Here is a 24,126-nt window from a genome sequence, read left to right as displayed (position 1 = left end):
CTGGAATGGATCTGGTCCAGGATTGAAAACATTTGCTAACAAATAGCTAATGACTTTTAAGAAATTCATTTCACGTTTGCTGGATGACCCAGCTTCACTGATGAAAGTGTATGGTCACCAGCCTTGGAGCATGTGGTGTTTTTATGAAATTTAGCGCCATTTTCACTATCACAGTGCCAAATGTACTGTTGGCCAAGGATTAACTATGTCTCTTTCCCATTATGCACAGTGACTAGGGCACCAATGATGGTATTATCTTTATGTTAGTGCTTCTAGTAATACGTGTGCTTGAAAACAAGCATGAATTTATGAGGTACTTGGCGCTGCACCTCTATTGACCACTAGGTGGCACATGGTCTCTATCAGTAATATTAGTACAGCGTCCCTGTATAGGGGCCTGTATGAAGCGCAACAAATAAAATACACATTAATGCATTCGCTTTTTCTTTTATTTTCGTTGTTTATTTACATATTTATTTTTTTGTTTTGTTTTTCATCAGCAGAAAGGTAAACTGGAAAATGCCATAACAAAAAATGGCCGACTATATCCCTACGTCATTACCATGAAGCCAATGAGTGCAGGCGGCAGTGATATCCGGTGAATGGCGGCGGAAGTGGCTGTGGTATTGGAGTGCAGATCAGGCTGTGACAGGTAATGGCTGTAATTGGGTCTGGCAGATTATTGTCACATAACAGTGAGGAGATAGGGATCGCATTGTAATGATGGGAGACATGTATGTGGGAGGCTGAGCTAGGTGCACGGTGTACATACCGGGGTGTAAGTATTGCTCCCTGCTCAGTGATTGTCATACCTGTCCTCAGCTCTCACAATGCATGTACAGGGCAGGCACATCATTATAATGGGGTTACTTTAAGCAATAGGAGTGAGGTGTAACCATGTAACCAAAACAATACATTTGGAAATATCAGTGAAGGGAATAATATTTGTATATATTGCAGCTTACTAACCCTTACTTGTGATGACCGCATTTGTTTTCTTTTTAGTTATTTTAATCCTCCACTTCCTGTCCCTTCTTGTGCACCATTTATCTATAGAGGAAATCAGGGTTGTCACCCAGCATGGACATCAAATCATCTCCATTACAGGATGGTTTGATGGGTTCGCACAATAATTCTATAAACTCATATAAAAGACACTACTTTCCTTGCAAGATCAACTACAGGTATTTTTATACTTGCTGAAAAGGACAGAAATACCTGTAGCTGCCAAATCTACTAGATGGCTTTTTTTTTGGTTTTCAGTGGGGTGGGGGAATTAAAGAGGAACTAAACTCAAAAGTCCCTGAAAAGAAAAAAAAAAAATCCACCTGCCTTTAATCCCGCAGGGCAGTCGATCGGTCCAGAGGTCTCTTCTATCGGCTCCTGCGTCCTCCCAGTATCCATCTTTGTACCGGCGTACTGGGCGCCGCCATCTTCTCCTCTTCCAGGTTCTTCTTCCCACGTCACTGCAAAAAATGGCAAAATTGCAAAGCTTTGTTCACTCCCTGTAGAGCTGTTACAACAACAGTTTGGGGAAATAAGTTCATATAAATCTGTTATAATCATCCCTGTTAGTGTTCTTTGGTGGATGAACTGTTTGGTTCATCTTTATCCCCAGAAATGCCTAAGCCCCCCCCCCCCCCCCCCCAATCTCTAACTGACCACTGGAGAAAAAAACATTTAGGTAGCAGTCACATGACACCCCTTTAGCCCCGTGCAACTCTTCTGTTTACCTCCCAATGATTTTTTGTACAGCACTGTGTAATATGTTGGCGCTATATCAATCCTGTTAATTAATAAGAAGAATGATGGGACACTTGATAAATGGACAGTGGCCTGCATCCTGCAGGGATGGGGTCCTGCAGCAGTTGTGTTGTGATGTCAGTGGAGAGGGTGAGCAGCACTGGATCACTCGTCCCCTGCTGGGGAAACTACACTGTCATGACCTGGATGGAGGATTTAGATGAATAGTTCTTCACAAGGTAAGGAAATAAATAATTTGAGATGGGTTAGAGGGGGGTTGAGGGGTAGGGTCGATGAGCAGTAGCCAATTTTTGTCCCAAGACAGGCTTTAATGCATAAATAAAGTATGATACAGGTACAACAGGTTTTTTGCCATATTGTGCAGGTACTGTATGCATAAAAGATTTGCACATTATAGTGAACACAATGCTGACATACAGTGTTTTCCCAGTACCTAACAAATACCAGGGCTGACTCTGTGGGGTGTTCTGTAGTTTTAATGTTGTATTGTTTGTATTTTTTATTTGTGTTTTGCAGTCATGACGTGCACCATAGACAAGATCTTACAGGATGCCAAAACTCTGTTAGAAAGATTAAAAGATCACGACAATGCTGCTGAGTCCCTAATTGAGCAGACCAGCTCTTTGCATAAGCGGGTAGAGACTATGAAAGAGGTTGGGACAAGTTTACCAGAAAAAGTAGGTGATTCCTATTTCCAGCATATTTATCAAATAGCCTGTTCCCTAGAAACATCACATCTATTATACACAAATAACACTATTTTACTGTTGGCCATATGTAGGAATGTGATGATCAGCTTTAGCGGGCCCAACAATTTTTGCAATTCACTGCTTTTGGTGTTGATAGATGGTATTTGCCAGCTTTATTTATCCTTACACCTACATTGGGATCACAAGAAAGCCTTCATCAATCTGAAAGTGACATACACCATAGGCTACGATGGAGATCAGAAATGTTTGTTTCTGACACCCTGATCCCTTTTCCTGCACAATACATCCACTAAAAGTGGTGATCACAGCAGGTTTGTAGGTTTATTGGTGCTTTCTGTACTCAAGTTCATGATGTTTCCCTTTACCAGTTTTGGGTGATTATGGTATGGCAATCATTTAACAATGCCTATTATAAACATTGCATTAATAAATAAAAGGGTGTCAAAAAATCTGTTTTATCACTTGTTGATAAATTGCCCCCATAGCTTTTACGATTTATTATAAACAGATCTGCTAGATGTGAAAAATAAGGTTTTGGTTTAATAAATTCACTCCACTGATTTGTACCACTAGAAAGATCAATCAATAAAAGTATGATCATGCTGCTTTCGTTCTTGCTGTGATGAGATTACAAGCCCCAAGGGTGTACATGGTATTCACTGATTTATAGATTTGCATTGGACAAAGGAGCAGTAAGGCATAGCCATTATGTAGTACTGTAAGTGATATTCTAGGTATGGAAATAAAATATTGCAGCCCTTCTAAGCATGTAAAATTGTAGTGAGAAGGTGAGTTTTTTAGAGATAGAGAAAAGACAGGCTTTTTTAGGGCACGGAGGGTTTTTCATAAAACAATACACTTTATTTTATTCAAAAATATTCTAAAACTAGACAGAGATGACCTATGCTCGCCCTAGTGCTAACATAGGAAAACTAAGGCAGTTAGGTTATTGGCTTCCAAAATTGACCTTAGACTGTATTAAAGACATGACTATGGTAGGGACATTAGATTGTGAGCCCCTTTGAGTACAGCTAGTAACATGACTATGGACTTTGTAAAGTGCTGCGTAATATGTTGGCGCTATATAAATACTGTGTAAAAATAATAGTTTTAAGGCTTGTGGCCGTTAAAAATGTGCTAATTATTGTCACCATAAATAGGCCTGCATAGTGGTCCAATCCCCAATTATTTTTACAAGAAAGAATTCAGTGCAGTACAGTGCTCAACCCAGAATTTTTTTTTAAGCCGGGTGGGAAGAAATTGTAGGTGGGTGGCAGCTGTGACCAAACTCTTTAGTAACCACCCAAAAACAGCCGGGCGGGTGCTGAAATGTGCCGGGTGGTGCACCCAGCTAAAAGGGCCTGTGGAGAACCCTGCAGTACATGGCATTGTCATAAAGAGGCACACAAAATGTTCTACTCCAAGCTTGGCTAATTTTAAAAATTAAAAACAAATCTCCATCACCACATTCAGTATATTTCAGGTATTTGTCTTTTGATTTATATTGTTTTTTTATTTATATTGTATCGGTTTCTGGTTTGTTTTCTATGTGATTGATGCACACTTTTTTTAAACTTGCACACTACTTCTTTGTTTTCTTCAGTATCAAGAAGATCTGGCAGAAATAAAGGATGCCTCAAACTACAAACCACATGTGCTTTTATGTCAAGAAAATACTCAAATAAGAGATCTTCAGCAAGAAAATAAAGGTAGTCTCAAGCTTTCCTATTTAAAAGGTTTTCTTATTATGTCTATGCGTAATCCTAAAAATCACTAGTAGGCCTGCAAGCTGTAAGGTTCAAAATTATTTACAGGTATGATAACTTTGAAATGTGTGACTTAACTGCAAGGTTTGATATTTCGGTGCATGCCTGTGAGTAAATGCTACAAAACAAGTCTGGAACCAGCGTGCTGGATATGAGTCTTTTGGAGATCACATCTCCTACACCCTTTGAATTTTAAACACAAGTTTTAATATTCCTAGAGTTATCCATGCATGACTTTATTGTTACATCTTAAAGTGTGTGTGTACAGGCCATCTTATGGAAAGGCTATAACTTCCTATCAGGTTCCAAGGGGATTTTCATTTACATTTTATCCAGAAATACCAAATGAGAGGAAGATTCCCCAAAGTAACAAAAGTTCACATCCTAGTGAGTTGCCACCAGAGCAGTCCCCTGTGGATTATTTCCCATAACCTGTTGCCCTGGTGATAGTACAAATGTATTGTTTTTACACCAGAGGTGGGCAAACTTTTAGTCAAGGGCCCCAATCTGAAAAAAAATTTGCCAGAGGGTCCGAGTCGGTGGTAGAGGGGGTGGGTTATGCCATAATGACGCCCCTGAACATGATGGCATTAACCCTGCCCACTCTCCCATCGCAGATCTGAGCCTGGAATGGGAGAGTGGGCAGGTTGTGTGCAGTATCGCCCTCAGTTCCGGGGACGCTCTGGCCTTTGCACTTCCCTGGCGGGGCACCAAAACCGCGGTCCACCCAAAGGGTCTGAAAAACATCCCCTTTGGTCGTATACGCCCCGCGGACCCTAGTTTGCCCATGCCTGTTTTACACCCTGTATTCTATTACCAACCACACCATCAAAATGTTTCTATAAAGAGTACTAGTTACCCCCCTGGGTTCTACAACTATAGCACAGGCACTAGATATTGATAGAATCTTCGTTCATCTAAAGCAAATAGCTGTGTTTTTTTTAAAACCTATAGCTTGTGGAAGGTAAGTAAAACACATTTAAAGTAGTGGTATGTAAAATATGTAAAAATTAATTAATTGGGGCTTAGGTCAACGCTTGGAATGTTTAAATCAAGATCTTTGGCAGGAAGAAAAAAAACATAAATTAAACAAAAAATGCTGCTAATGTGCAGACATGAAACTTATTTCTGGACTAGAGACACATTGAAGGTGCATAGCAAAGATATATTGCCTGAAATAATTACTTGTCAGTAAGGTCGGTTTGACTTGCTAAAGAAGTGCAAAGCAAAATTTTACTTAACTTTGTGTTCCCTATTTTTGTGAATTGCAAGAAATAGCTATGTGATTGCAGCAGAGCTAGGTGGTACATTCTTCAGTCTGCCACATTGGCTGAAATAACATGACACATAACATGAATATTGATTTGAGGATGTTCACAAATAAACATTTGAAAGTTAGAATTTTAGGAAACAACCACATATTTGTGTGTTTGTGTTTTTGTATGCTATGCAAATTCCAACTGCCTCCTACTTGTCCTCCCAACTCCCATAGTTCAGGACATTGTTTTCTGTGCAGATCTTGTTTATTCTGTGCTTAAAAGCTATCAATAACAATCATTTTTTAGCAACAAATATTATTTGTCTTGAGGCATTACATGGGTGACCTATATATTTAGTGACTGTGCTTACTAGATAGCATTAGAGAGTTTTTGAGTATTTGTAAGTGTGCAGTAAGTATTTGCAGTTTAACTGATTAATTATCTGACTTTTTCTACGCTCTATACATTTCAGAGTTATGGCTGTCTCTGGAGGAACATCAGTATGCATTGGAGCTGATTATGAGCAAGTACAGGAGGCAGATGCTGCAGCTAATAGCAAACAAAAAGCCAGCACCGACAGAGCCAGTTCTAGAAGCTCATGAAACCTACTCTTCTGTAAGTTCTATGTACAAAGTAATGTGTTGTTTTACTTGTATACAGAAGCATCCAAGCAATCCAAGTGACAGCTGACATGTTGGCAATTTTACATGCTGCGGTATCTAAAGTTTTTTTTTTTTTTTTTGGAGTATAGTTCAAAGGTTGAAAATGAAAAACTGAATTCTGGAAGAATGGCAGGGGGCAAAGTCGCTATTATTGCGTGGGGTCTCCATGCATTTAATTTTTCTCATTTACTGACTTACACATTTTACATTCTCTTTGAGAAGACCATATTGGTGGAGACAGGGTCAGATCCTTCAGCAAGAACAAGAGAAAGCAGCAAAATACTGACATCAATAATTCTTACTCCAAATCTATCAGTCTGAGGCAGGAATGCCTAGGCAGTCCCATACCAGTGCCCTTTTTGCGTTTGTCTGGGTTGCGTTTAGGCTAACTTTAATATTATGTTAGAGGAAAATTGCTTTATATATTTAGGTCAGTAGGAGATATGTTGCTTCACATATACATGAGAGTAAAGGGGTGCTCAGGACCCGTGTCTAATCCTTATAGTCTCCAATAAAGCTTGAAAGTTTAGGATTTCTTCCCTAAATAGATGGAAAAGGGAAACATTTTTTGATCTGATGAGTCCCTTTTTTACAATGGTGGGGTCAGAGTTTGCCTGATAACCCTGCATTTTTGGTCCTGGCAGCCACCATATTCCTGTCCATTGAGCCTAGGTGGCCAGTAGAGCATTTTTATTGGAAAGTAAGAATTGCTATTGGTGAAGCTTAGTCATGCAGTCAGGGAAAGTCTGACCCTTTTAACAAATTGAACATTTAAAAGGCGTCCTGAAGCACTATTGTTACCTAACAAATGTAACTGTAGTGTCCACTGTTAGGCAGAACATTTACTTTACATGTTTCGAATGGGTTAAATATTCACTATGTTTTATTGGTCATGTGTTTAAAACTGAATTCTACTCACCACCTGTTTAGTGGGTGCCAACATCTTCCAGATTCAACATTTTAGCCTTTTTGGTTGGCTTTGCACTGCATTTGCACTGACTGCAAAGAGTTTGTGTGGAGAAAGGTAAGCATTTCTTGCAGAGGAGACATACTATGTCATTCCCTCACGGCATCCAAATTTGAACCTACTGTATTTAAAGATATGCTAGACCAATTAATGCCAGATTCACTGGTTTGGATCTTTGGATTCAGCTAATGAATGGGTTTTATTGTTATTATTAGTATTGATAATACTACTACTAATATGTTTAGTGGGGGAGCTTGTTCTATAGTACTAATCTATATTCTATTCTCAGTGGGCTCCTACCAGTATGTATGTATGTGTGTGTGTGTGTGTGTGTATATATATATATATATATATATATATATATATATATATATATATATATATATATATATAGGGTATTTTACAAGTGTGTGATAATACGTTAAAGTATATGCATTTCTTGCTGAAGGAAATAGAGAAACACATTGACAGAATATGTTCTATGGGAGAAGTCATGCGAAAAGCCATCCAGATAGATGAGAATCAGGCATACAGTGTTCAAGAACGACTTGCCCAACTAGAGGTAAGAGTGTTTTTTTTTTGTTTTTTTTGTTTTTGTTTTGTTTTTTATGTCATGGAAAAAAAAATCATGCTTTGATCATGCATCAATGACGTTTGTAAAATGTATTCAATTCCCATGCTTAGTTTTCCACAACATATAGGCTAACCCTTCTGTAGTCCATGAATAAAAAACTAGGAGGGCTATATAGCCTACTTATGGTTACACACAGTGTGCAAAGGACAGATCTGTATTTCTGACGAGATCAACATGTTTTTTTTTTGTACAAACAGGTATACCCAAATCATTTCAATAGTGTCTGGTGAGGTTTTCCTCCCAGCCCGGAGATGAGGGGAGATCTCATATTTTCCTTATTAAAAAGAAAAACTCCTCCCCGATCTATCCAAACCTTAGAAGAAAAAATTAGCTTAAGATCTCTTTGTACACAGGGGTCATTAATGCTTTAATATTCAGATCAGATTTAGCCATTTAGATTAGATTAGCGGTTAACTGAACAATACAAAAATAAGGTAACATTCTTTTTAGGCACACATAAGGCTTTTATGTGGTACTCTGCTAACAAAAAAAGTCTGTTCTGTGTTTTATATCAATAACAAATGTATTGTCTTATTATATTCAATTTCAGCATTACACCTAGGGCACTGCAGATGTGCAGTGTGGCCTGAAGGTGGCAGTGTTCTTCTGCAACCTAAAGGCTTTCTTTTTTTAATTACAGTATTTGGAGAAGCCTCCTGCATGTGATCACATGAGCCCCACTCTGATTGGTACCCTATCATTTAAGGAATGAATCGGTCAGTGACAGTCAGAATGTACAACCCCATGCTGCCATTTATATGGGTTGTTGACTCTCAAGCATGAGAACTTTAATACACCTATCTCTGTGCTTGGAAATATTTATGCAGAGATGTTGGCCAGAAAGGGGTTACATTCTGTGATGTAAGAGTTTGTCCTAAGCATGTCTCTGTCAACTTCATCCAAACAAGCATTTTCCTAATGTGCTGTCTCATTCGTTAGCTTTCTCCATGTTGCATTGCAAGACAAACATAAAGCAGTTGTACCGCTTGACATAGCATTATTAGAAAACAAATGAAACTAGATATGCACTATTCAGAGAGGGAAAGTAAGAGGCCTGGCTGTGATGTACCAGTTGGAATAAACAATACAGCAAAAATAAGCAGTAAAGAAAAACCTAATTATTCTTGTGTTCATTGAATTATCACTGGTGTCAGGATCTATGTGTAGTGATTTTTATCATCAAAATACCTAAAAATCAATACGTTTGTTTCAGTGACTTTCACATTTTAGTCCAAGATGCATGTCAAAGAGATACCAATCTTTTTTATATACACTTCATTTGCCTTTAATAAACCAAAAAATTCTTTTTGCCTCGCCTCCCATACAAAACTTTCATTTTCAGAATTTAGATGTGTATAAAATATTTTTTCTTACATACATCTTGCGAAGTAAGTTATATTTTTTAAACTAAACCAATTTTGCAACGTTTCAAAAGTGTTTGCGTTTTTTTCTAATAGTTGGAAAACAAGGAACTTCGAGAAATCTTGTCTGTTAGCAAGGAGTCCCTGCAATCAGGGAAAAAGGAATCGGACTGGAACTCATTAGAGAAAACTCAGTGATAACATTCAGACCGTACATTATACAATCACTGGATACACAACAGTAATGGAGCCATTTCCTTTATCTACTTACCACTTTACCCCAGCCGGCACTGTCCTGTGTACTGCACTGCTGTGAAAAGTGAATATTTTCTTCAGTGACAAGTGTAATGATGTGAGCGGATGTCTTCAGTGAGTGTGAGCCTCTCCTGCACAGTGCACAAAGAGAAATGGTCCATAACTTCCTCAGAAATCACTTTGGACTTTGCTTTCCTTTTTTGTCTTATAAAAGAAATAGATGTTTTATTTAAATAAATTAAAATTTATGTATGAATAAAAATCCTCCATAATAAGTACTTGAAATGTATTTTCATGTGAAAAGTGCAGCATTCCCTCATTTGTGTTGTGGTTATTTGTGGCCTGCAGTATGATACCCAGCCATTCAACTTGCATTGTCGCAGCTTCACTGATCTGCCATAAGAAAAAAAACATGTTTAATTTGCCCTGCTTTGCCCTACAGTGTTTGGGTTCTGTAAGAAGAGAACTTTTGGATTGTCCTACCCTGTAGTGATAGAGAACTCATTCATATCATTTTATTTGTACGCACTCCTAGCAGCGGTCTTATTAAATGCAGGTTTACAATATGGTCATTCTCGTTGGGATGTTGAAAACTGCAATGTATGAGGGGGTCAGAACTGTTCAAATACTGTCTTAAACATGATAGGTTAGCCCATTGGAAGTTTGCTGGGATCAGACTGATGGACCTCCTGTAAATATTTATAGATGTGTTCACCTACTGATAGCACAATTACAAATACCATCATTTTAGGGTCCTTGGAGCAGGACTAAACAGGTAAGGTAAATTGAAACAATTTTTTTTCTCTTCTTTTAAAATTGTAAACACAAACGTTGCTAATCATTACAAATGGTTCTTGTCTCTGTCATCTACAGAGGCAAAGTTTTTACCTTAACAGCACACAGAACAGCCTTAAAACCCCATTTCTGTTAATATGCATCTAAACCCAACAACAAAAACATGGTGGCTGCTTCTGCTCCCACCCCCATACTTCCTCTCACCCTAGGAATGTAGGTGAGATTTGACTGCAGAGCAACTCTCCTCATTTCCAAAAAGTAGATTGGAGGTGTTTTGTAGAGACTAAAGTACATCTTACAAGATTTCTGTCAGTATCAACACTTATTTGCTGTTGTAACCAAATGTTTGTAATGGTATACTTCATATAGAATGTACAGTGCTGCATAATATGTTAGTGCTATAGAAATCCTGTTTACTATTATTAATAATAATAATAATAATAATAATAATATAGAAGGGAGGAAACAAGACACGTTTATAGTTTAAGGTGCCAGACATAGATACTCTAAAATTTATAGGCAAGGTTCAATCTGAGAAGGTATATAGTCAAGTAAACCATTTGCTCCTACCCTGGCATGAGCATTCCTTTGTCCATCTGTGACCCTCTAGCACAATGTTTCTCAACCTTTTTAACATATGGGAACCCTTGAAATAACTTTTAGGTATTCTGTATATATTATATACTGTATCCACAACTTATAGTACAACAGTGTAGTGGTCAATGGAAAGAATTCTTACATTGCTGAGCAGTGGGGAGGTTGCTAATCTTACACAGAGCCAAAAAATTTATTGGTTTCTAAAAAAAACTGAGCTGAGAGATGCAAACTGCTCGAGAAACCCTGATTTAGAAGAAACACTGATTTAGCACTTCAAGAAACACATATAATACATTTTATCTACTTCTATACTCCCAGGAGAATCCAAGGTTGTTCAAGCATTTGGTAAACACAGTGTTACAAGAAAACTTGTTTTTACTATGTTTTTGGACATTTTATAATTAACTAAATGGTACCAGTGTAGCGTCCTCATTCTTTGCTATGGACAAATAAAATAGAACTAAACATTTGATGTTTAAATATAGGACATTACATAAAACAATGCAGGCATAATATTGATTCTTTGAAATAATGAAAATCTAGTGTACCTGTTTGGTTTTCAAAAAGTACATTCTGCCCTTATTACTTGAAAAAGTGTGCTGGGTGGGTTTATGAAGTATATCCCATGCTATCCAGAAGCTTGGAATGTAACTTTGATCCACACTTCCTCCTTCCACTCAGTGAATAGTGAAAGAATCCAAACGGATTCCCAACACCCTTTAGATGAACCTGCGTGTTTCTATATAAAACAATCACCATAGATGTCACAGTAGACACGTCTAAAGGGATACCATGGATGTTTTCTTTAAAACAGCACTCATAAGAAGGAGATCTGTGCCCGATGACAATACCACATGCAAAATAATCTGTAGCACCAAGCAATTCGAGTCAGAGAAGTGTCGCCATCACATTACAGGATTTGAGCATAAATATATAAATAAAGTCTTGGACCTAAGGAATAATTAAAACTGTTTAGGTTGCTGTTGAAATTGGCTTTATCTCCTCTAACCCTCTGTTCTGGTGGAGTGGTACATACAATTTTTTTCTTACTTTCTGTCCCACTGTGCAAAGGGGTGAATCTTCCCACTAGAGTTTTTGGGTTTTTAATCATCTCAATTAAAATGGTATGCCTAATGCACAAAAAAGAACACCATGAAGCTCGGTAGTGTAGTGCAATGGTACATCTTTTAGCAATTAATGTTGCCGCAGCACACCAATGCACAAAAGGCATGTTGCGCTAACATATAACTGCCACTCTACAATGTAATATCTCTTGAACATCAGCTCGTTTTAAAATGTCATTTATGCATTCACATACTATTTATTGTTAAATACCACTAAATCATAGCGTGAGATACTAAATATTTCCAAAAAGTTTGCGTACATGGGTAATTTTCTTTTTTTGTTTTACATATACAAGGTACCTATTTTTGTGTCTTTGTTTTGGTAAAGTAATCCTTTCCTAAAAATTGGAGCTGTTAATGTCAGATCTCCCTAAAATGCTTGCTAGTTGCCTGGGTTGTATTCTGATCCACTGCACTCAGTACAGTCACTGACCCTTAGCAAGTATGCAAGTAAGAAACCTTTATCTCCTTGTTTGCAGAGTTAATAAATGCATATAATTAACCCAGAAGCAGAATGATAGCCAGGAATTGTGACAGCCTCTGTTTAAAATAAACTTGAAAAGTACATTGATAATTCTTACCAGTATTACCACTGATTAATTACAGCCTTGCTTGCAGATCTATGTCTTGCACTAGAATTCTAAGGGCCCTATTACATCTTTGAGTTAAAGCTCATGGGCTGCCAACACACTTTTCTTTTATAACTTCTTGCACAGCAATACGTTATTCTGTGTTAGGCTGCCAAGCAATTTGAATCTAGGATTAGCATGGCACCAGAAATTGATTGAGTTATCACCACTTTTATAAGGATTGGACACTGGCAAATAGAAACCTTGCAGGTGGACACCTCATAACCACTCCTACTACCAAAATGCCTAATTTCTTAATAGTGTCCTAAAAAGTTACATTTATCTGAGGCACTGCTGTCCAGAAGACTTTTTAATTTTTGCTATGCTATAATTTTTTTTACAACTTTTTCTTCTTTAATTAGGATTCCCTCTAGTCTTTTTGGTGTCTCTGGTCCTGCTGGTCTGGCATGGAACATCTTGACAGTGCTATTAGATGTTGGGTTCCACATATAGGCCCTTTCCAGGTCTTGCTGTTGCAAAGGTAGCCACAGAGCACATTCACCACACTGCAGTCACTACACTTGCCTTGTCTAATTTAAGTTAAGACTTATTTGTTTCAATATTTGTTTCATAGATATTTGTCAATATGTATGTTACTCATGGGCCATATACTCTAGGCTCATGAGTAACAGTTTGTGTGATCTGGATGATCCCTGGTGTTTAGCATAGGAAATAATTTTGGTACAAGAATACAAAGGTAAAGTAACGTTCTGAAATTGACTCCATCTTACTCTCTAATAAGGATGCTGACTATATTACTGACTACCGCTGAGACTACATCTGAGTACCGCCGAGACCCGATTCCGAAGACAACTTATTGTTTTGAGTATTTAACATACATTTCTAGCTAACCTTGAATGTAAATGTATGAGGCACATCAACATGCTTTTTCCTGCAGAATACCTTTCTGATCTGACCTTAACCAGAGACCTCCACACTTGCAGCCACCATGACTGATTTCAGCTATGGGTGCCCAATACACTTCCTGAGGACCGTGTATCTAGTCAAAATTACAGTCTGCTGCATTTATTCCTGAATACAGGGGGACGTTCATTGATGCAGTGTACATGACTGTCTTGCTGTCTCATGGGTCTTTCTGGGTTCTAAAAAACATGGTTGTTTCCTGATCACCTATGTTTTGGTGCTTTTCTCTATGGGGATTTAAAGGTCTGATATATGAAATATTTATTTAAGGTTTTATATTTTGGTTTCTCCAATCTAAGAATAATTCCTCTAGTAGGTTCTGCTATAGTCCAAGTCAACAGGAAATACACAACTATAACAGCAGTCATCCCAGAATTTAGGAGCATTTACAACCTTAAGTCCCAGTTTCAGCTGGTAGGTTCCACTCTGATCACTGGTGTGGTGTAAGGTATATTGCTTCACAAAGATCCCCCTGCTAGGACACTGGTCCTGCTGTGACATTTTTCTATATAAAAGGGGGGTGTTCAACAGTAGCAGAAAGAAGCAATAAGGGGGAAAAGGGGTTGGGAAGGAAAACAGGAGAGCGAAGGTGAAGGAATTCTCAAGTAATCCTGCACTTTAATACCTAGCCAGGCTGGTTGGATGGTTCGTGGCATTATCTTGCTGTCTCACTAGGAGGCAATATCAAGATGTGTAGGTAAACTGTATCCTGTAAAACAATGTTTGATTGAATCTCTCAACACTCCCCTCATCCGTAGACACCAAGTCTTCTATCTGCATATTATCATTCACACTATGGGTCTGATTTATTAAAGCTTTCCAAGGCTGGCGCGGATACACTTTTATCAGTGAAGCTGGGGGATCCAGCAAACCTGGAATTGATCTGGTCTAGGATTCAAAACATTTGCTAGCAACTAACAAACTTTGAAGAAATCAATTCCAGGTTTGCTGGATCACCCAGCTTTACTGATGAAAGTGTGTCCTCTGCACCCTTGGAAAGCTTTATTAAATCGGGCCCTATGAAGCCAATGAGTTAGAGTGGGAGGAGATGAGTGATTCCAACAGGCCAATATAAAAGATTTTGCTGCATTCAATAAATGTAGTAAAGCAAACCCAAGGTTATCCCAAATGTCTATGTCAGTTAAGCGGTGGACAATGTTCCCAACTTCTGTCCAGTAAAAAATGGACAGGTCCAAAAAATGTGTAATAGTATTTTCCACAACCAAAAAACAGGATCTGTGTGCGGATACATTTTTGATAGCAACACCAGAGTATGATACCATCTGATAAGTAATTTATGTTCTTGCTATTTGTGACAAATCAAAGCTTTGTAGCCAAAGTGCAGAAAGTCTCACATTGTTCATCTGAAAATTGTATGCCTAAATCATTCCCATTTTTAAACATTCTGTAGCTGGGAGTCCAATAGAATTTTGTTAGCATAAGACAGAGGTCCCCTAATTGACCTGGGTGAGGTACATGAGATTTCCAGTAGAGTGAGAGAGAAACAATAACGTTTGGGTGGAGAGATAGAGTACAAGAAATAGGTAAGCTGTATCATTCTCCAGGTACCCAAGGCAGGAAGATCAGTGTTCTGCAAAGGAGTGGAAAAAGAGGACCACCCCGAATCTGTTAAGAAATGGGAGGCACAGTATTCCAGTCTGGTAATCCAGGATCAGAATACAGGGTCACTATAACTGGAAAGCAAACAGGGTGACCTAATATAGGTGACATTGAGAAGCGGTTGAGCGTAATTGCTTGAGAAATAAAATATTTAGAGATTGTATTTAAGGTTGTACCAATTAGGGGGTGTTTGTACAACATTGGTTTATCGGCTGATGGTAATTAAGTGGCTGTGACTTAGGGAATAGGGGAGGAAGAGTCCTGTAACTGAACCCATTCTTCATAGGGTTTGTGTCTGCACCAACCTATAAGTCTATCCAGATAACCAGCTGTATTGTACAGAACTAGATCAGGAAAATCCTTGCCCCCTCTGGCCTATTTAAACATGGGGAATTGTTATGCCATACACATTTCAGGAACGCAGATCGAAATTTAGGCATTAGATATTGAGGTAGATGGACCAGGAGTGTTCGCAACAAGTATGGGCAATACATACATTTTCATTGTCCAAGCCATGAAAATGCTAACTGCTTCCATTTTTGGAGTTCTTTACATATAGTATTTAAAAGTAAAATTCAAGTCTGGTCTGAAATTCAAGACAGTTCTGCCAAAATGTTAGTGCCCAAACGTCTGATATATGTTTTCGCCCATTTGAAGAGGAAGTTAGTCTGCAACAATCTCTGGAGCTGTGAGGGTATGGATACGTTCAGGGCTTCTAACTTTTGTAAATGAATCCTGTAATTTGATAGGGTTGCATATTGCTTCAGTTCTGCTTATAGAATAGGCAAAGAGATTGTTTGGGAAATGATATAGAACAGTTAAGCTACGTACACACTTCCAATTATTATCGTCGGAAAACAAACGACGAACGTTCCTGCACGATATATACGAACGATCGTATAGCACCGATCCTGCACATAGAGGTAACGACACGATCGTTCGTAGATATTGTACACACAATAGATACGATCGTTTAAGCGATAGAGGAACTATCTGCACGACAGGAAAGTGAACGGACGTTCGTTCATCACGCATGCTCTGAACATGGACGATCAACGAACGACCGTACACACGAACGATGTTCAACGATCGTCGTCCAATCCGATCCGCCGGTCCGGTCGTTCGTTTCCACCGACTTTCCTCGTTCCTCGGCGTCGTTGGTTACTTTTTTACGAACGATTTTTTGCCGAATCGATCGTTCGTCGTTCGATTGGAACGATAAAAATTGGAAGTGTGTACGCACCTTAAGTCATCTACATATTCTGGATGCCCTGTACATCAGGATTGTTACAGATATTTCGCAGAAGCAGTTCCAAAAGGAGAACAAAAAGAAGCGGTGATAGAGAACATCTTTGTCTAGTGCCATTAGTGATTGAGTTTTGAGGACTCTCCATTCACTTTTGCTCGAGCTGAGAGGGAAGAGTATAGTGCCTGTATCCAAGTAAGTAGATGCGGGGATACTCCTATATGTGAAAACGTAAGTCTAAGAAAGGACCAATCAACCCTGCTGAATGCTTTCGCGTCAATTGACAAGAGGAATAAGGGGAAGTTGATGGGAGGTAGCATAATCAAGTAAGTTTAGGGTTCGTGTAGTGCTGTCCCTCACTTCCCTAAAAGGAAGAAAGCCACACTTTTCTTGGCATATAAGATCATTAAGGACAGTAGTAAGATCAGAATGCTAGCAAGCATTTACAGGTCACAATTTAGCAAAGATATGGATCTGGTGTCAGGTTTTAATAGTACTGTGAGATAGGCTGCTAAAGAATCTGCTATCGGGGGATGACCGTCTGGAATGCCATTAATAGCAGCTAGGAAGTGAGGGCTCAAGGAAGGGTAGAATGATAATTAATAGGCGAGTATGACACCACCCTGACCTGGGGCTTTCCCTGGAAGCAGCACAAGCAACCAGTTTCCACATTAAAATTTAGTATTTGTGATTGGTTGATCCATACATTCAGAAAGCTCTGTGGAAAGCAAAGGGAAACCAAAGACCTGTAAATAAGCTGTATGAGGGAATCCATATTTTCTGAGGATTCAGCACCAGAGGAGCATGATAGGTTATACAGATATTAGTAGAATGTTTTAAAAGGTATATGCAATATCCGATGTTTTATGCAAAAGTCTACCTGATGTATTAGAGATAGAAGGTATATAGGTAGGGCTCTTTTTGTCCAAATTTCTGGTGCTAGGGCTCTTCCACATGTATTAGTATATTTGTAAAAATAGCCTTAACTTTGTATATATTATGCTTTACCTTATCCTTGTGCAGGGTAACAATTTGTCCTTTCAACTGAGAAAACTTGTCCTGGCAAAAGAGGGTCTCTTGAATGAATTTATTATTGCATCCTGACTGATTGAGATCATTTACAAGGATTGATCTCTTAGGAGAGGGTCGCCCCTTATGTAATAATTCTGCCTAAATGTAGCTCCTCTAAAAGACAAGTAAGTTTCCGTTGTCTTTCTTTTTTCAGGAGATGGGCTTATTGGATAAAAATACTTCAAATATAACATTTGTGAGCCTCCCAAATGGAAAAGGATAGTGAACCATTTAAGTTGCAATTCAGTTTTAGACTGTATTTCTGGTTGTTGTAGCAAAGTTTTTTGTAGCAAAGTTTTCGCCTCCAGAAAGAAGACTTGGGCAGACAAAAGTCAATTGTTACTGAAATTAAAACAAGGGCATGGTCTGAAAACGTTATGAATCCAATGTGCAATTAAGACACTAAAGGAATAGTTATGTTTGATGAAAAAAAAAAGTCTATCTGAGAAGAGGTCTACGGGGTGTTGCAACTGTAGGATGGATTTAGGTTTAAAGGGTTGAGTATGGTATATGTAAAACTCCCTTTGAGACATCCTGAGTTGGATTTAAGACAGAATTGAAATCACCACCTAGAATCACAGTGCCTGTGCTCATCTCCTCCGCAATCTCTAGGACTGATTCTAAAAAATATGCCTGATTTGAGTTGGGAATATATACAATAATGAAGGGAAAGAGATAGAAATGAATTTTACCCGTACCTGCCAAAGGGTCAGAGCATACAGATGTCAATGACCACGGTAAACATTTAGCTATAGCTATGCTGACCCCACAAAATTTGAACTTTAGTGAAAAGCTGTAATATGCAGTTTTTAAAAAGTTTATTACATAATTATGAAATATTGTCCTGGCAAAAAATAGGGTCTCTTGAATGAATTTAATATTGCATCCTGACTGATTGAAAGGATCATTTATAAGGATTGATCTTTAGTGGGGGCATTTAAACCTTTGGCATTAATAGAAATAAACTCTAGTGTCATGAAGTATATGTAAAGTTAATTTCCCTAGAATGAATTTAGTGTTCCAGGCACTCATTTAGGGGAAAAAGGGGAAGGGCTGTAAGGGGAGAACAGGGTATCATAGACAGGATAGAGAACAAGATGGAAAAGGAATGTACAATCATGGAAGTAAAAACAAAAGGGTATTATTAGGTTTTTAATTCAGGCCTATAAATTAGACTAGGGGTACTAATTTTAAAATTTTTAACGTCTAACACCAATTTGGGGGTAAAGATTTTTCTTATCAAAGAGGAGGAGGAGAGATGAAGGGTATAACAGATCCCCAACAAGGGGGAGGGAAACAAGAGACTATGTAGGGGGTAAAGAGGGAGAAGGGAGGGTGGTAGGAGATGGTAGGAGAGTGTGAAGTTTCATAATCTAAAGTATCTGCTTCTATAATAAAAACAGGTTGTATTTATCAATGTTCTAGAAGTTGCAGAAGCAGGTCAGTATAGTCCAGCACAACATTATCCCTCAGGATGGCTCGGACACACTCATGCTCACACATATTAAGGAGACTGGGAGAAAAAGGAGAGAATAAAAATGGGGCAGTTAAGGAGAGAGGGAAGAACAAAAGGGGGGGGAGGTGTAATGGTAGATGGAGAGAGTCATCGAAAATCTGATATTTAGCCTCCTATGTTAAATGGTATCATACATAACGCAATATAGTGTAATCATTAGGACTGTTAATAATCTAAAAATCTAAAACTAATACTGAAAATAATATACTCAGATAAATCAGTTCCAGAGGATGGAGAATAAGGGGGACCCTTGGGAGCAGCAATGTGATTTCATCCAAGTGAAAGAGGTAGGTTACAAAATCAAAGCATCAGGCGAACTGCCAGTGGAGCCTCTTGCATTCAGGGACGGTCTGGATCCATGTCTAGGGAATATTTCTTGAGGTCTGCTAAGCATACTGGGTGAGTCTTTGGAGGAGTCCAGCCAATTCTGTAACTTATTTGGGGCAATATCCAAGAAGATGAATAATTCTGGTAAATGCTCAAGAAGGTGGAGGGCAAACCTGGTGTCATTCTTGGTAACTAAAAGATGAATCGGTGGCCCAATCAATATGTTGCATTCTGAAAGAGTGTGGCTAGATACCTCAGGGAAAAGTTGGATATTTGCCCTGTAAAATTCAACCATGGTTTTGCGTCAGGCTTGCCAAAAAATCTGCCTTTATAACAAGGAATTTACTCTACAAAGGACATCTTTGGGTATATCAGCAGACTGTCATCTAGTGCCACTGACTCTGTGTAGCCTGTCTAATTCTTTAGGGTCTTGGATTTGCCTATTAAGAGCTATATTAAGGATAACCGGAACTGTTGCTTTGAGATCGGGCCCCACAGTTGCTTCTGGTATACCTTTGAAAGTGTATATAGTGCCCTCGATTTTCTAGGTCATCTGGGAAACAGTGAGGTAATCTGAGATCGTACATGAGAAGTTTCCAGAGCAGAGATCCGTGCGGCCAGGTTAGAGGAGGTTGAATACAATGTAGTCACCTTGGTGTCCATTTGAGCTAAGCGTTGCTGAATGGACGATTCCCTATGCATAACTTGCAAAGCATCTAGGTCTCGCTTAGAAGTGAGGTATGCTAGCAGAGCCTGTAGATCTGGAGGCAGAAAAGAGGGCTGAGATGATTCTGCAGGTGGGGAAGGGCAGGAGTGCAGAACCACTGGTGTAGAAGGCAGAGGAGAGTTGGAGCTGTGTGAATGATCAACAATCCTGCAAGAATCACTTGCTTAGGCACAGTGAGAGTCCATCTGACCAATAAGTATTATAAACCTAACATTAAGTATAACACAATCATAAATGTTACATTCCCAAGAAACAATTTTAAATATACTTTTAAATTTTGTTGTTTTTTTAAGCTGAGGTGCAATTCATTTTTACTAATTGTTAAATGTATCTACTTTCTTTTAAACTCTGAAAATGAAATTGAAACTAGCCTCTTCTCTATTAAAAGTACTCTTTTAAAAACAGGTTTTCTCCTGCAGTTTTTATATAGTCTTTACATGAGTATTCTGAGTGCTGTGTTATTTTAGCGTTCTCTGTACAGTGAGTGGAACAGCATAGAATGTCTATCATAGTCACAGGACTGCTGTGGGCTACTTTTAGAGCAGCTTCACATGATGGTGTTTACCATCTGAAAAAGCTTGGACAGTTGTCTGTGTTTAGACAGTAACTAGGAAACATTCACAGTCATTTTTATTGGCGTGTATCAAATCGCTCTAAAAGCTACTTCAGATGTTGGTTGCACAGCCTTGTCTTATATTCACAGAGGGTCAGTTCTTTTCATAACATGTCCTCATACTCTGTTTGTAAACAAGGAAGTGAAAGCAGAATGTTCTCCTGTTTGGTAGGGAATGTAGATATGTTTGCTTAAGGAACAAAATGCTTCAAGCACTGGTAGGAGAAGTAGCTTATGATGACTGAACCAAACAAACCATTTTACCATTCTGGCTTGTTCCAGAAACCATGACACCGCACAGGACAAGACGGTTATTTTGAAAAGTGCATTGCTCTGTACTGCACAACAAACCACTGATGGTCCTAATCAAACTGCATTGAAGGCATGCTAAAAAGACAAACCATTTTAAAGATTGAGATGGCAATAAAGAAGACTGAGATGACATTTTGGAATAGGGGATCATGTGTATCTAAAGCCAAATATTTTATCCATTTTGGATAGAGTGGGGAAGAGTGATCAACCCACTGAACTAAAAGTGAGAGAAAAATAAAAAAAATGCAAGTTCTCTTAGGAACAGGAAAAAGGAGGACTGGGGATACTGTATCCTTGTTCCTGCTTTATCTATGAGACAGAAACAGAAATTTCACACAAAAGGCAAAATATACCCTGATGATTTTTAACCCTTACAAAAGCACAAGATTAAGGATGAATCCTGTTCTACTCTATCCAAAGCCCTTCTAATTGCTAAGTAAGCAAACAAGGAAAATAATGCCTGACAGATGAACTAACAATAAGCAACAGATTATTTTTTCGTTTTGTTTTTTCACCATCTACAGCCCTTCCCCAGGACCATGTATATTGGTTCCTATTAGTACTAACTGTTCTCACTTATTATTAGGCAATCAATATTATTTCTCTAATTACCTATTTATCCATATTATTCCATGTGTCTAAATTAGGTAATGTCACAAACCTTTGTAAACATGCCTTCCTACTTCTGTTGTAACTTTGTTTTACAACAAGTGTTCCTAGGATTATCATTTGTGTTCATATTAACTGTCCTATTAGTATCACTTCTGGATTTTGTTGTTTTGATGGCACTTTTGATGCAATATTATTCTAATTACCTGTTTCTCATGATAAATGTCCAGTACGGTCTATACTCCCTAAGGAAGCCACACCGCGAAATGCGTAGGGAAAACTGTTTGTTCTTCTTTACAATACTTTATTTTACATTACCCTGGGAAAAGATTGTATACATTCGATTGTATGTGACATTTATGTATTTATTCATAGCCTAGTTGGGCTATATATAACTTAGGTTGCTAAACATTATTAACTTTTAATCTGCCACAAAGAGCCATTCTTTCTTCATTTTTTTCTGTACAGTGTAGATAAGGGATTGTTGACCTTTTTATTTATGGGGAAACCCTTAAAAACAACTTTCAGGTCCTAGGGAACGCTTGCTATTTCCATAGCTTACAGTATATTAGTGTGGGGGTCATTAGGAAGACTACCTCCTATATTGCTGGCTGATTAGAGGACTGTCACCATTACAGATAGTCAAAAAGATCATTGGTGTCACTTAAACTGACCAGAGAACCAGAAACTGCTCATTAAGGAACCCCTAGCAACCTCCAGAAGAACCCTGGTTGAGTAACAGTGGTGGAGAGGGAATTAACCTGTGCATGAGATAATACCAAAAAGGTGAAGTTGCAGTACCTGTGGTGGTTTAACCTTTTTAATCACACCATATGACAAAAGTGAGCATAGTAAAAAGATGCAGGATTGTCATGCTGTATTAGCAATGTCTTACAAGCAGACATTTTGTGGTAGATGGGTGTTTTTAGAAGTGAGGTCTACAGAAGCACAAAGATTGAGGACCAGCAATGCAATGGGCCACCAAATTAGTAATTCATCAAATTTACAACCCTTTAATCTCTCAATTTGTCCAGCACTTCCATCAAGCTTGAAAAACTGATTTTTATTTGTTATACAATACCATCAGAGAGGCAACTCATCAGTTTTAAATTCATCCTGCATCATTACAATGATTCCAAACATAAAACCATAAGAAACTATCCTCAAGAAAAACATGGGAATCCTGCAACAGATAGTATGGCCTTGCACACAACCTCAGGATTACTTGCAGAGGCCAACAGCTACAATAAAACTATAACAGGTTCTTCCAGATGTTTGGAATAACCTTCCATGCAAGGACCTTCAGAAACTGCATTTAAGTATCCTTGAGAGAACTTCTGCTGTGTTAAAAGGAAAGGGTGGTCACAGGAAATGTTCATTTAATTTTATTTTGTTTCTGTATACTACACTTTATTTGAACATTCTTCATCAATAAAAAATGCATGACATTTCAAAAAGAATTTTTGCATTACAGATCAACTGGTAATAAGAATTACGAACTAGGTTTACAAAAAGCGAAAGGTCTAGTACAGCTGAAAAACACTGAATGTCCAACATGCGTATATTTCTTGCTGCCACATCCCAAATTAGAGCAAAAACAAAACAGGCAATCAAATGCGGACTTTAAAAGCAACTGAAATTGTCAGAAATATAATAAAACAAATAATTTATTATGGCAATGCTAAAACAACAATTGATCAAAGAATAAACAATAAAAAAACTCCTAAGTAATTAAATACAAATGTGTAACCAACATGTGTAACCCAAACACACACAGACCCAACTGTTGATGGATTTATTTCTAGCTTTAAATTGACTTTCCAACCTCTTTTCTGTTTTTGATTGCAGTTAAAGCAGCCGAAATGAGGGCTGGAGTAGCTCTACCCCCAACTGCAATGAACTTAAACTACGTTCACACGGCAGATTTTTATCGCCCGATAATCGGCATCGGCCAATTATCGGGCGAAAATCTTCCGTGTGTAAAGTCGGTGTCGTCCATCGTTCATGCATCTTGCAGCACCTTGTCGTTGGAAAGGATCGTGAAAGATCCTTTCCAACGACAAAAATTGCAAGTGTGTACGCAGCTTAAGTAACCTGTCTGGCCAACCTGGCTCTGTTGCAGCTCTATGATTGATAAAAAAAACTTTCCTGTGCTTTCATCTAACAGCTGGGCCTTACAGGTCACTGTGATGATCTGAGTGCCAGTGCGTACAATGGCAGTCATCCAACATACTTAAAAATATGTCAGATCTATCAGTTTATTATTGATATTCAGGTTCCTGCCACCAGCCACTAACTGCAAATGCTGTGTACAGTACATGAAGAAGCCTACCTGCTTCCTCCTTTTACTGGAAGTATGTAAAGCTCCTGCAGAATTTGAGCTGATCTGAGGAGCAAAGGTACAAGAATTGGCGCTCAGAGAAGGTTTAAAGGTGAAGGAACTTGAGCTGATCTGAAGTGTAAAGATGCAGGACTTGGTGCTGATCTAAGATATGAAAGTTCAGAAATTGGGGCTGATCAGTGGTGAGAAGGTGCAGGAACTGAGGCTGATCTGAAAAGTAAAGATGCAGGATTTAGGCTGATCTGAGATGTGAAGGTGCAGAAATTAGGTTGATCTAAGATGTGAAGGTGCAGGAAC

The 24,126-nt window shown here is 38.4% G+C and overlaps 1 protein-coding gene across 2 annotated transcripts; it reads left to right on the top strand.

The window, feature by feature from the left end:
* The first annotated feature begins 508 nt into the window (after nt 1–508).
* On the top strand, nt 509–9,656 carry SIKE1 (suppressor of IKBKE 1). Of its 2 annotated transcripts, none has more exons than XM_072426237.1 (6): nt 509–652; nt 2,281–2,441; nt 4,078–4,183; nt 5,972–6,114; nt 7,577–7,690; nt 9,220–9,656. In XM_072426237.1, exons 2-6 carry the CDS (start codon nt 2,283–2,285, stop codon nt 9,319–9,321), a joined length of 624 nt encoding a protein of 207 aa, XP_072282338.1. In that variant the 5' UTR covers nt 509–652; nt 2,281–2,282; the 3' UTR covers nt 9,322–9,656. The 2 variants fall into 2 exon arrangements, with proteins under 2 accessions (XP_072282338.1, XP_072282330.1); XM_072426229.1 differs by lacking the exon at nt 509–652 and adding an exon at nt 1,790–1,982.
* The last annotated feature ends 14,470 nt before the right edge of the window (nt 9,657–24,126 follow it).

This window comes from Pyxicephalus adspersus, chromosome 1 (assembly GCF_032062135.1).
Source record: "Pyxicephalus adspersus chromosome 1, UCB_Pads_2.0, whole genome shotgun sequence".
NCBI lineage: Eukaryota > Metazoa > Chordata > Amphibia > Anura > Pyxicephalidae > Pyxicephalus > Pyxicephalus adspersus.
Note: the sequence above shows the minus strand (reverse complement) of the source record. Positions and strands in the feature narration are given on the sequence as shown.

Coding starts and splice junctions, on each gene's coding strand:
- SIKE1 (XM_072426229.1), top strand. Junction 2,442..4,077: donor GGACAAGTTTACCAGAAAAA/GTAGGTGATTCC, acceptor TGTTTTCTTCAG/TATCAAGAAGATCTGGCAGA. Junction 7,691..9,219: donor AACGACTTGCCCAACTAGAG/GTAAGAGTGTTT, acceptor TTTTTCTAATAG/TTGGAAAACAAGGAACTTCG.